The sequence below is a fragment of the Podarcis liolepis genome (assembly GCF_965112155.1).
Source record: "Podarcis liolepis genome assembly, chromosome: 10".
Classification (NCBI taxonomy): domain Eukaryota; kingdom Metazoa; phylum Chordata; class Lepidosauria; order Squamata; family Lacertidae; genus Podarcis; species Podarcis liolepis.
Window position 1 is genome coordinate 3,349,262 of NC_139562.1, and position 12,679 is coordinate 3,361,940.

The 12,679-nt window shown below is 53.0% G+C and overlaps 1 protein-coding gene across 1 annotated transcript in view; it reads right to left on the bottom strand.

The window, feature by feature from the left end:
• The window catches only part of LMF2 (lipase maturation factor 2), a 40,681-nt gene that overhangs the window by 17,614 nt on the left and 10,388 nt on the right, over nucleotides 1–12,679 (bottom strand). The window contains exons 4-5 of the mRNA XM_083461163.1: nucleotides 2,777–2,973; nucleotides 264–442 (exon numbers count right to left, since the gene is read on the bottom strand). Of these exons, the coding sequence (XP_083317289.1) occupies nucleotides 264–442; nucleotides 2,777–2,973 (376 nt within the window). The remainder of the gene's footprint in view (nucleotides 1–263; nucleotides 443–2,776; nucleotides 2,974–12,679) is intronic.

Genomic DNA, 12,679 nt, shown 5'->3' on the forward strand with positions numbered 1-12,679 from the left:
TGATAAGCGGCTTAGCAAAAGGGGGGGAGGGAAAAAAACAGCAGGAACTCGCAAGACATTGTCACCTTGCGAAGCAAGCCCATAGGAAATTCGTTTTGCGAAGCACCTCGAAAACGGAAAACTCTTTCGTCTAGCGAGTTTTCCGTCTTGCGAGGCATTCGTCTTGCGGGGCACCACCGTATTGTGTGAAGCGCCCCAAGACCTCCGGGTATAGAGCGGTATATAAATTCAATGAATGAATGAATGAGGTTGCCTGTGGATACCTGGCTGTAGAAGGCAAAGAGGCGGAGGCGCCGCAGAGGAGCGAAGAAGAGTGCTGGGATGGCTATCTCGATGACGTAAGTGGCCACCACGCTGAACTTCTGGAACCAGACGGGCAGCTGGTGGGCGAACCACGAGGCTGGGGTGGGAATGCACTGGGTCTCGTAGTGGTAGGTTAAAGCTGGGGAGACAAGTGGTTATGGGATGCATAAAAGGATCCGGAACGAGGGGTTCAGAAAGGAGATTCTGACCGAACATTCTGGCCACAATGTGGGATGTAATCCATTGGACCAGTCAAATGCAACATTCCTTCTTTCCCTAGAATGGGCACAATTAGGGGGACATCCTGTTTCACGGCATGTGACCTGGGAGATGGACATGGATCTGGCTGACTCTTTCATGAAGAGCCGAGTCACGCAGGCATTTTCTCAGCCTTGATTTCTAGTTTTTGACTCTCTCTTGTTGCTGTTCTTTTGCTAACGTTAAATAAGCTGGAGTTCTTGTTATTAAATATACCAAGAAAAAAGCACACCAGGAGCTCAGGCCAATGTAAGTTTCAATAGCGGGAGTGGTCCCTACTCGCTAATCAAAAGTCAGTTTTAACAAAAACTGATCCATTCAAAAGTATGTATTCTGACAAGGATTACAAACTCTAATAGAGATTACAAACTCATGAAGATATGTATAACACAATAATTCGTTACAGAATTAGAGGTAAGAGTTTATGAGGAGAGACAAGTTCAGGTTAGTCCATAGATTCAACGTGAAGGTCTTCGTTTCAATCACTGAGCAAGTCAGAAGTCAGTTATGGATCAGAAACCAGTAAGTTCATGGAAAACGCACAGAAAAGCTCAAGATACATGTTGATCTACCCACACGTAGTTGTCATCTCTGAGAAACGTAGAAAATAACAGGATACATTTATCCGAAAGTCTTCAAACTTACACAACCCTTTAAAAATTAGCTGATGAAGGTGAATACATTGAAACAGGGCCCTGTCCTGGTTTCTGATCCATCACTGACTTCTGACTTCTGCTCAGTGATTGAAACTAAGCTGTTCTTTTGCTGCCTGATTGCTCTCCTGCCACCATTTTCTTATCACAATGTGATTTTGCTGTCTGCCGGCTCTCAGCCAGCAGCACACGAGTCCAGTCTCCACGTGAGAAGCTCAGTTTCTTTCTGTAACTACTAAGTGAAGCCTAACTTTCAGGGATCAAACCGTGAACTGAAACGTGAGCAAACCTTTTGTTACCTTACTCAGAAAGACTCTCGTGTCTTTATTCTTTTAAGAATAAGAATAAGAATAAGAATATCTTTATTGTCATTGCCCCCTTCGGGGACAACGAAATTACTTGACTGCTCCATAAAAACACTAAACAATACAATATAATACAGCAAGGGAGATTAGATGACTTTCAAAGTCCGGGCTTCCCATTCAGGGCCGAGATCACTCTGGAGAAGAAGCTGTTCTTAAGACGGCTCGTTCTTGTCTTCATCGACCTGTATCTCCGTCCCGACGGCAAGAGCTCGAAGAGACAGTGACCAGGATGCGATGGATCTTTTACTATGTCCAGTGCCTTCCTATGGCACCTTGTGGCATAAATCTGCTCTAAGGTGGAGTGGGCAGCCAACAATGCTCTCTGCTGCCTTAACAACCCTGCACAACCCCATCCTGTCCTGGGTAGTACAGCTTCCGTACCACACACATAAGCCATAAGTGAGCACGCTCTCAATGGCACAGTGATAGAAGGCAAGCAGCAGTTTCTGCGGAAGATGGTTTTTCCTTAGTATTCTCAAAAAGTACAGTCTCTGCTGCGCTTTCTTCACAAGCCCCCTTGTGTTGACACTCCAGGACAGATCCTCTTGTAATTCAATGCCCAGAAATCTGAACGTTGTTACCCTCTCCACACAGACCCCATCAATCAAAAGTGGCTGGACGTTGCTCTTCTGTCTCCTGAAGTCCACCACAAGCTCCTTTGTCTTCCTTGTATTTATGAGCAAGTTGTTAGCTCTGCACCACTCTGTCAGCCGCTCCACCTCATCTCTATAGTCCGTTTCACCCTCCCTTTCAGAGATGAGTCCAATCACAGTTGTGTCATCTGCAAATTTGACAACCCTATTACTAGGGTGAGCAGCGACACAATCGTATGTGTAGAGAATATAAAGGAGCGGACTGAGTACGCATCCCTGTGGTGTTCCTGTGTTAGTCTTAAGCATATTAGAGGTATATTTTAAGAGGGATTAAAGGGGACACAAGGAAATAATCTTAACTAGGAAATTCAAACGAATCTGCAAACTAGCTTCCACCTATATCACTTCACTAGTGTGAGTGAAGGAAGGCTAATACTTACCGTATTCAATATATCCTTTCTGACTAGCCTTAACATTCCCACAAACAAGAGCCGTTTGAGGTTTACTACCCCTTCCTGATTTTATAACACTACGGCTCTCAAATCCAGGCCTTGCCTCTTCGTTTTGCTGCCGCGACTCCTTCGCCTGTGATTTCCCCACTGACCTGTGAGCCCCCACCAGGTGGGGCAGCGGCTGGTCAGCTTCACCACCCCCGAGGCAAACATGAGGCGGAAGAGCAGCCAGCGCAACAGCCAAAAGGTCACTCCGTCGTGGGGCCGCCAGGCCGTCGTGCGCCACTTGAGCAGGTGAAGCGGGGCCACCAGCACCGCCAGGAAGCCCGTCTCCAGCAGGAGGCTGTCCCTGGGAGGGGGAGAAAGATACGGGGAGATTGGAGGAGAAATCAGGGGAGGCCACCCGCTCTGGGATGCCGCCCTTCACACAGACACACAGGGTCAAGGCCTGGGTCTCGTTATTTTATTACAGAATGTTTAGGACAACTTTTGTTAAAAGACTAGAAGCCTTTTTGCTAGGTATTACAGGCCAAGTCTTGCCAAAAGAGTGGAAAAGACTATTTATGTACAGTGGTACCTCGCAAGACGAAAAACTCGCAAGACGAAAGAGTTTCTCGTTTTTTGAGTTGCTTCGCAAGACGAATTTCCCTATGGGCTTGCTTCGCAAAATGAAAAAAACGAAAACGTCTTGCAAGTTTGTTTCCTTTAATACCCAGGGTGACTTCGAGGAGCAACTCATAGCACGCGGTGTGGTAGCCTTTTTTGAGGTTTTTGAAGACTTTGGTGATTTTGAAGACTTTGGGAAACCGTGCTTCGCAAGACGAAAAAACTTGCAGAACGAATTAATTTCGTCTTGCGAGGCACCACTGTATACCACAACGGCGGCTAGAATGTTACTAGCCCCAAAATGGAAAGACAACAAGATACAGTCATACCAGGGGTTGCAGACGCTTCAGGTTGCGGATGCGCCGAAACCCAGAAGTACCGAAACAGGTTACTTCTGGGTTTGGGCGGTTGCACATGCGCAGAAGTGCCAAATCGCGCTTTCGCATGCGCAGAAGCGCTGAATCTCAACCACTGCGGGTTGCCGACACTGCGGTTGCGAACATGCATCCTGCACGGATCAGGTTCGCAACTCGAGCGTCCACTGTACCAACCAAAGAAGAATGGCAAGAAAAACAGATGGAGTAGGCGGAAATTCAGAGCCGTCTTTCCCACCGGGCTTAGTGCACCAGGGTGCTGGCCTCTCAGGGGTGTCCCAGCGAGTGGGGGAGCTGGACGGCTTTGCCGGGGGGCTCCCCTTTCCCTGCATGCCCCCCAGCTGCGCCCTGCCAACCATAAGGCTGGCAGGCGTGCAGCTTCCCTTTCAAGCCTCCTCGGGAGGAGAGCGATCCCCGCAGTGGCTTAGGATAGAAGCTGTGCCCCCACCACCCATATAGCTGGCGGGTACGCAGCTTCCCTCCCAAGCCTCTGCGAGGACCGCTCTTCCACAGCAGCATGGGGGAGAGTTGCGCCCACCCCCCCATGGCTGGCAGTGAGCAGCTACGGGCACCCCAACACTATCCGTGGTAATTTGGGGGCGCTGGGTGGATATTTGCACCCCGGCGCTGCATCTGCTAAAGACAGCCCTGCTGAAATGGCAAAACTAACTGGACAACTAAGAGACAAGGACCATAGAGACTGCAAAAAGGACTGGGAACCGTTTATGTTGTACAGTGGTGCCTCGCAAGGCGAAAAGAATCCGTTCTGTGATTCTCTTCGTCTAGCGGTTTTTTCGTCTTACGAAGCAAGCCCATTGAAGGATTAGCGGATTAGCGCTATTAGCGGCTTATCGGATCAGCTGATAAGTGGCTTAGCGGCTTAGAAAACGGGGGGGGGGGGAGGAGGAAAAAAACCCCGCAGGAACTCGCAAGACATTGTCGTCTTGCGAAGCAAGCCCATAGGAGATTCGTTTTGCGAAGCACCTCCAAAACGGAAAACTCTTTCATGTAGCGAGTTTTCCGTCTTGCGAGGCATTCGTCTTGCGGGGCACCACTGTACTTACAGAAACATCGTAAAGATGTGGACTCACTAGCAGCGTTTGAGTAAACACTTACAATTAAGAAAATAAGCATAAAAGTTAAGAGGTAATAATGTGGAAATAATAAAGGGTAAGATGTAATACGAAAAAATACGGCACAAAAATGGTAAGATTACGATAATATTTAAAAGATTAAAAAATTAAGGTAAAATAAAACAAATATTCAAAGAACCAGAAGAAGAATTTGAGGGAAGTCACGGGGGGGGGGGGGGATAGGGATTTATAGATTATTTTTGTGACAATAATGATTGTGTTGGATATCAAATTGTAAAACTTAATAAAATTTATTTCTTTATTTATTATTATTATTATTATTTTATTAGAATCATGACTTGGTTTTCAAATGCCTTGGGAGTCGAACATTTCAGCTCCCAAACAATCGAAAACCAGAGGTGACTGTTCCGGTTCCTGAACGTTCTTGGGAACCCAAACATCCGACGTGGCTTCCAATCAGCTGCAGGAACTTCCTACAGCTGATTGGAAGGCGCGCCTTGGTTCCCGAATGTTTTGGAAAGTCGAACGGACTTCCAGAACAGATTCCGTTTGACTTCCAAGGTACTACTGTACTTATTAAACCTGTACACCGCCCTATAACCGTTGATCTCAGGGTGGTTCACAACAGAAAAATTTTAAAAAATATAAATTCTGTCCTCCTCACCACCAAAATGCCAGATTCTGCTTCCAAACAAATGACGGCAAGCTTGCAGGATGAAGCAAGGAGGCGCAGAGCCCAGGGGCTACATCCTGCCGCTCAGCTCCTGACGCACAGCGACGCCACGGCCCACTTTGCAAAGCTGTCTGTCAGGGGTTCAGGAGCAGAGACGCAGAGAAGGGAGGAGACAGAGAGCGAGGGGGAGGAATACGAAGGAAGGATGAGTGGGGATGACGACCCGAGATCACCGAGCCTGTCTAGCGAGTCCGAGGATTCCCAGAAGGGAGCGCCAGCAGCCAGAGCAAGGGGGGAGAGCAGGGGGACACCCCAGGAAGAAGGGTCCAGAGAGGGATCAGAAAGCAGCAGTTGGAGATCGGGACCCACGTTCCCAGCCGGGAGCAGCGGGGAGAAAGGGGACCAGATATCGGGCTCCGGAGACTTTCAGAAGGAGGGAGGGCATGAGTCAGGAGTAGTCACGCCCACCTCGGGGAGCGAGGAAACGATCAAGAGGAAAGTGGAGAGTTGGGCGCGCGCGCCAAGTTCAAATGTAACGGAAGCTGGCGCAGCCAGCAGCCCAGAGAGTGAACCGAGTCCCAAAGCCCGCCGCAAGGAGGCGGAAGGGTCAGGGGGGTCCGCGCCAGAAGAGAGTAGGAAAGGAGAGACCCAGGGGGGCAGGAGGACCCAGAGACGGAAGGAAAGGCGCAGGAGGTGGAGCAAGGCTAGGGTATTAAGCTGGTGCGCTAGAGGCGGAGACTCAGACGGGTCTTCGTCGTTCTGACCTAGAAGAAGTAGGGCTGCACGTTGCAGTTTGGAAATGGAACCTGTAATCCAATAAAGACTCTTTGAAACTGAACGCTGGCTGACTTGGTCCTATGTGAGCTGGGACTGGGCGGCAGCCCTGACAGTAAGACCCGTCTCACAAGCTTCTGACACCTGATACCTCGCAGCGGAGACAGAAGCAGCTGGAGGAGGGGATCGGTGTGTGGGAGCAAGCTCACGACGGTTGGCAAAGATGACGGAAGCAGAGAAAGTTTCAGCGCTGCAACAGGCAGTTACCCAATTGAATGCGGAGGTACTGGCATCCAAGAAAAGGGAGGAGGATGTGGCAGCCGCCTACCGAGATCTCCACGCCAGGTTTGAAGCATGGGTTAAGCATGGGCAGCCAGGACCCAGACCGGAGGGGGTTGGGTTGGCACGGAGAGCAGGAGGGCTGGTGGCTCACTTCGATGGGAATTTACAACAGTACCCCAACTTTCGAGCAGATGTGATGTGCGCACTGCAACTGCTGGCAAAAGACTTTAGAGATGAGCAAGAGAAAGTGGGGTTTATACTGTCCCATTTGCATGGGGATGCGAAGGCGTGGCTGCGCAATTTGTGGAGGGATAAAGATCCGGCGCTTCAGAGTGCAGATGCCTTTATCAAAGCGATGGATGCATGTTTTTTGTCTACCATTGATGTGGATCTTGCCCGACGGGAGATTCATGGACTGAAACAAGGGAGGGCGAGCGTCCGACAGTACCACGCCCGCTTTTTTGCGCTGGTCAGTGCATTGGAATGGGACCGGGACTCGCCCCCAGTCAGGGACCTGTTCTGGGAGGGTCTCAGCTCTGCTGTGAAGGATGAAATTGCGAGGGGGGAGAGGCCCCGAAGCACGCAGGAGGTGGTCCAAAGGGCGCTGACTGTGGGGGTGAGGCTGGAAGAACGTCCATGGTGCAGAGATGAAGGACGTGGAGGGCGCGAAGCAGCGAGAAGTTTCTCTTTCGTTCCAAGGGAAGCAGCGCGTGCGCAATCCACACCTCCGCCAGGAGGGGGAGTGGAACCTATGGAAGTGGGAGGCGCCAGGGCTCAGTCAGCTAGCAGAGCCTCTGCACCGACAGCAGTCAAGACTAAACCTCCTAGAGGGACCAGGAAGTGTTACATATGCGAGAGCCCTCAACACTTGGCGAAAGAGTGTCCCCAGAGGAGCTCCAAGCACACTGCAGCCTCCGCAACGGTGAAAGTGGCCACACAATGCAGCGAAGCCCAGCAGGGAAACGACGATGTCTGGCTGGAGACAGAGGCACTGGGGCCCAGCCAGACGCATCAGTGAAGCAGTCCCCAGCGATATTGCAACCCACGGACCCCCTCCCACCCAAACCAGTAGTGCAACTCACAGCGTCTCTCCAGCTACCCAATGGAGTCACCATCGAAGTGCCGCTTTCTGTGGATTCTGGAAGCAACGCAGACTTTATAGCACAGGATTTTGTGGAGCAGCACGCTATAAAGCTGCTGCCTGCCACTCTGCCCCTGCAAGTCGTCACAGTGGATGGCAGAGAGTTGCTAGGGGGGCAGGTGGTGAAGCAGACGCCACCAATGGTGATGCAACTTGGTAACCACAGGGAAGTCATCAGTTTTAATGTCACCCGACTGTCGGACACGCCCATTGTGTTGGGCATGAGTTGGCTGGACAGGCACAGTCCAACGCTGGCTTGGTACCAGAGACAGCTGATCTTCGGCTCCTCTTACTGCGCAGAACACTGCATCCTGCCCAGGCAGGAGGGGGAGGAGGAGGACTCACAACTGCAGTTGGGAACGTTGCAAGCAGTTCCCCACAAATACGCGGACTTTCTGGAGGTCTTCTGCGAGAAAGAGGCAGACAAGCTACCACCGCACAGGCAATATGACTGCAAGATTGACCTCCTGCCAGGGGCGACGCTGCCGAAGGGGAAGCTATATTCCATGTCTGAGGACGAACTACAGGAACTCAAACAGTTCATCGATCACAATTTGCAGCGCGGTTTCATCCGGGAGTCCAGCGCAGTAGGGGGCAGTCCTGTTTTCTTCATGAAGAAAAAGGACACGCCCCAAAAAAGATTGGTCGTGGATTACCGCCTCTTAAACAGAATGACCAAGCCCTCCGATTTCCCTATGCCCAGGATTGACGACCTGCTGGCGACGGTGCGCAAGGGACGCGTGTTCACCAAGTTGGACCTGCGAGGAGCGTACAATCTCATCCGTATGAGGGAGGGCGATGAGTGGAAGACAGCCATGTTCACGCCTCTGGGCACCTACGAATATAGAGTTATGCCTTTTGGATTGCAAAATGGCTCCCACGTTTTTCAAGCTTTTATGCATCACGTGTTGGCGGGACTCCTCTACAAGAAGTGCGTCTGCTTTCTGGATGACATCCTGATATTCTCTGACTCGCAGCAAGCACACGACCAGGACGTTCGGGAGGTGCTGAAGAGGCTGCAGCAGCATAGACTGTACGCCAAACTGGAGAAGTGCCAGTTCGACACGACGGAGGTGGATTTCTTGGGTTACAAGCTGTCGGACAAGGGGCTAGCCATGGACAGCGCCAAGGTTCGTGCGGTGTTGGATTGGAAGAGCCCGCGCAACCGGAAAGAGGTCCAGAGGTTTGTCGGATTCGCCAATTTCTATCGCAAGTTCATCAAGGGGTTCGCGATGCAGACGGCAGCTATTACGGACACGCTAAGCTCCAAGAAAAAGAAATTCATCTGGACGGAGCAGGCGGAGCGGTCCTTTCAGACACTCAAGCGTCTCTTCGCGTCGGAAGAGCAACTGCTGCATATCGACCCCAGCAGACCGCTGAGGGTGGAGACAGACGCGTCCGATAGAGCAGTGGGAGCGGTACTGCTGCAGAAGGACCCGCAGGGGGTCTGGAGGCCGGGGGCGTTCTACTCCAGAAAGCTCAGCAAGTCGGAGCAGAACTACACCATCTGGGATAGGGAGCTGCTTGCCATTCATGCAGCTTTCAAGGCGTGGAGGCACTTCCTGATCGGCGCCAAGCACACGGTGCAGGTCTGCACGGACCACAAGAATCTGGAGCACTGGCGCACGGCTCGGTTCCTGAACCAGAGGCAGATCCGTTGGGCGGAGTTCTTTGCTGACTTCAATTTCCGAATTGAGTACGTCCCGGGCGACACCAACATCATGGCGGATGCCCTGTCCCGAAAACCGCAGTACCTCGAAGAGGCGACGCCAGCGGCGGCCATGCACATCTTCGCGCCAACAGCGTGGGCGTGCGCTTCAGCCACAGTAGACCTGGATGCGGTGCGAAGGGCGTTGACGGACGACTCATTCGCGCAGGCGAAGATGGCAGAGGTGCACAAGGGCACGGCGAAGGGCGACGAGTTCCAGATACGAGACGGCTTGCTCTTACGTAAAGGGGCCGTCTACGTGCCGGGAGACGAACTTCGCGCCCGGGTACTGCAGCAGCTGCACGACGCACCCACGGCCGGGCACTTTGGCACAGAAAAAACGGTGGAATTGGTCGCAAGAGACTTTTGGTGGCCCAGACTGAGGGGGGAAGTCGCGGACTACGTCGCGAGGTGCGACACCTGCCAGAGGGCCAAGCCGGTGCACAAACCACCGGCGGGACTGCTGGAACCGCTGCAAACGCCGTTTGAACCATGGGAGAGGGTGGCCCTGGACTTTGTCACGGATCTACCCAGCTCGAGAGGCAAGACAGCTGTACTAGTGGTGGTGGACTTGTTCACCAAGATGGCACATTTCATACCGTGTGCGAAGGTGGCCACGGCAGAACAAACAGCCAAATTGTTCATAGATCACGTGTTCAAAGTGCACGGGCTGCCACGGTCTATACTGTCCGACCGCGGACGCCAGTTCATCTCGAATTTCTGGCAAAAGCTGATGGGCTTCCTGAACGTCAAGATCAACCTGACATCGGCAAGGCACCCGCAGACCAACGGGCAAGCGGAGAGGGTCAATGCCATCATGCAGCAGTACCTGAGATGCTATGCCAATCAACAGCCGGCGACGTGGGTGGATTACCTGCCGCTCGCCGAATTCGCCTACAACAACACGAAACACGTATCCACAGGGGTGACGCCGTTCTTCGCCAACAATGGGAGGAATCCCAGAACCTTCCCGGGACTGGACAGAGTGGGGGAAGGGGAACCACAGACGGCGGAGGCTTTCGCATCTGAGTTGCAAGAGGTCCACGATCAACTCAGACGGCAGCTGGAGCTGGCGAAGCACGCATACAAGGTCCAAGCTGACAAGCACAGGCGAGTTGGCGAGGAGATCCGAGTGGGAGACTGGGTCTGGTTGGCAGCCCACGCGGTGCCGACCCGATCGTTAGCCAAGAGGAAGCTAGGGCACAAGCAACTCGGTCCATACCGAGTCGAAGCGCAGATCAACCCGGTGGCTTTCCGGCTGGTGCTACCAGAGGGTTCCAGGATGCATCCGGTGTTCCACAGGTCGGTGCTCACTCCCTACAGGGCACCGCACAGGTTCCAGGAACCAGGAACGGCACCGAGTCAGTCTCCGGAGCGGACGGAGGTGGGAAGATTGCCACAGCAGGACCCCATCAACGAAGTCACGGAGATTTTGGACTCCAGATGGGGGGAAGACGGAGTAGAATATCTACTAGCAAGGGAGGGCACCCGGGCCAGTACTAATAGCTGGGTGCCGGACTACGCCTTGGAGGAACCCCTGCTCAAGGATGAGTTTCATGCCCTTTTCCCACACAGACCTATGCCAGCGGGCTTCTTCGACGACTGGTTGTTCACGCCCACGCTTTCCTCCAGCACGTTCCATGGCTTCGACTCGGAAGGGGAACCCGCACCGCGCACACGTTCCCCAGAGGGGTCACCGGAGGGTTCGGCGTCCGACAACTCGTATTGGTGGGACGATCGGCCAGAGGAGCAGTGGCGCCGGAAGTGGCAGGAGACACCAGGTCCAGCGACAGACGCAGAGACGGACATGGACGTTTGCGGGGAGGACCTTGGTTTCGAGCACGGCGGCACCGAGATGGAGGCGGAGGAGACCACCGTTGACGAACGCGGGGAGGAAGACTCGGAGGTCTTCAGGTGGCGGCCAGCAACGGGGAGCGAACTGTATCCGACATTCACTCCCGTGATGACGGAGCACCCACCAACCACCCCTGAAAGCGGGGAGGGGGGAAGGGGGGGCTTCGAGGGGGGGATGGATGTCAGGGGTTCAGGAGCAGAGACGCAGAGAAGGGAGGAGACAGAGAGCGAGGGGGAGGAATACGAAGGAAGGATGAGTGGGGATGACGACCCGAGATCACCGAGCCTGTCTAGCGAGTCCGAGGATTCCCAGAAGGGAGCGCCAGCAGCCAGAGCAAGGGGGGAGAGCAGGGGGACACCCCAGGAAGAAGGGTCCAGAGAGGGATCAGAAAGCAGCAGTTGGAGATCGGGACCCACGTTCCCAGCCGGGAGCAGCGGGGAGAAAGGGGACCAGATATCGGGCTCCGGAGACTTTCAGAAGGAGGGAGGGCATGAGTCAGGAGTAGTCACGCCCACCTCGGGGAGCGAGGAAACGATCAAGAGGAAAGTGGAGAGTTGGGCGCGCGCGCCAAGTTCAAATGTAACGGAAGCTGGCGCAGCCAGCAGCCCAGAGAGTGAACCGAGTCCCAAAGCCCGCCGCAAGGAGGCGGAAGGGTCAGGGGGGTCCGCGCCAGAAGAGAGTAGGAAAGGAGAGACCCAGGGGGGCAGGAGGACCCAGAGACGGAAGGAAAGGCGCAGGAGGTGGAGCAAGGCTAGGGTATTAAGCTGGTGCGCTAGAGGCGGAGACTCAGACGGGTCTTCGTCGTTCTGACCTAGAAGAAGTAGGGCTGCACGTTGCAGTTTGGAAATGGAACCTGTAATCCAATAAAGACTCTTTGAAACTGAACGCTGGCTGACTTGGTCCTATGTGAGCTGGGACTGGGCGGCAGCCCTGACACTGTCCGTCCTCTCTGCTCCTCAACATGTAGGAAAGCTTAACCAGGCACCCCCTGTCCCAGATTTTAGCCATCCGTTGTCTCAAGGATTGGATGTGCACGTTCCGTCCCCCAGTTTATGCAAACAATAATTGCATAATTGCCGTCCTCTTTAATCCCCTCTTTTTTAAAGCGGAAGGCTGAGAGCAGAGGACATGCAACACACACACACACACACACACACACACGCCACAGCCTGGACGTCATTTGCAGCCTGCCGTCCCCAGCAGGTCAGAGAAAGAAGGAAGCGCCACACCCAAAGTCTGGACGTTTAATGTTTTATTGTGTTTTTAATATTCTGTTGGGAGCTGCCCAGTGTGGAAACGCAGCCAGATGGTTGGGGTATAAATATTTTTTTTTAAATTATTATTATTATTACTATTATTATGTAATGTGCCACTTTTCCTAGTAGTGATGTATGGAAGTGAAAGCTGGACCATAAAGAAGACTGATCGCCGAAGAATTGATGCTTTTGAATTCTGGTGCTGGAGGAGACTCTTGAGAGTCCCATGGACTGCAAGAAGATCAAACCTCTCCATTCTGAAGGAAATCAGCCCTGAGTGCTCACTGGAAGG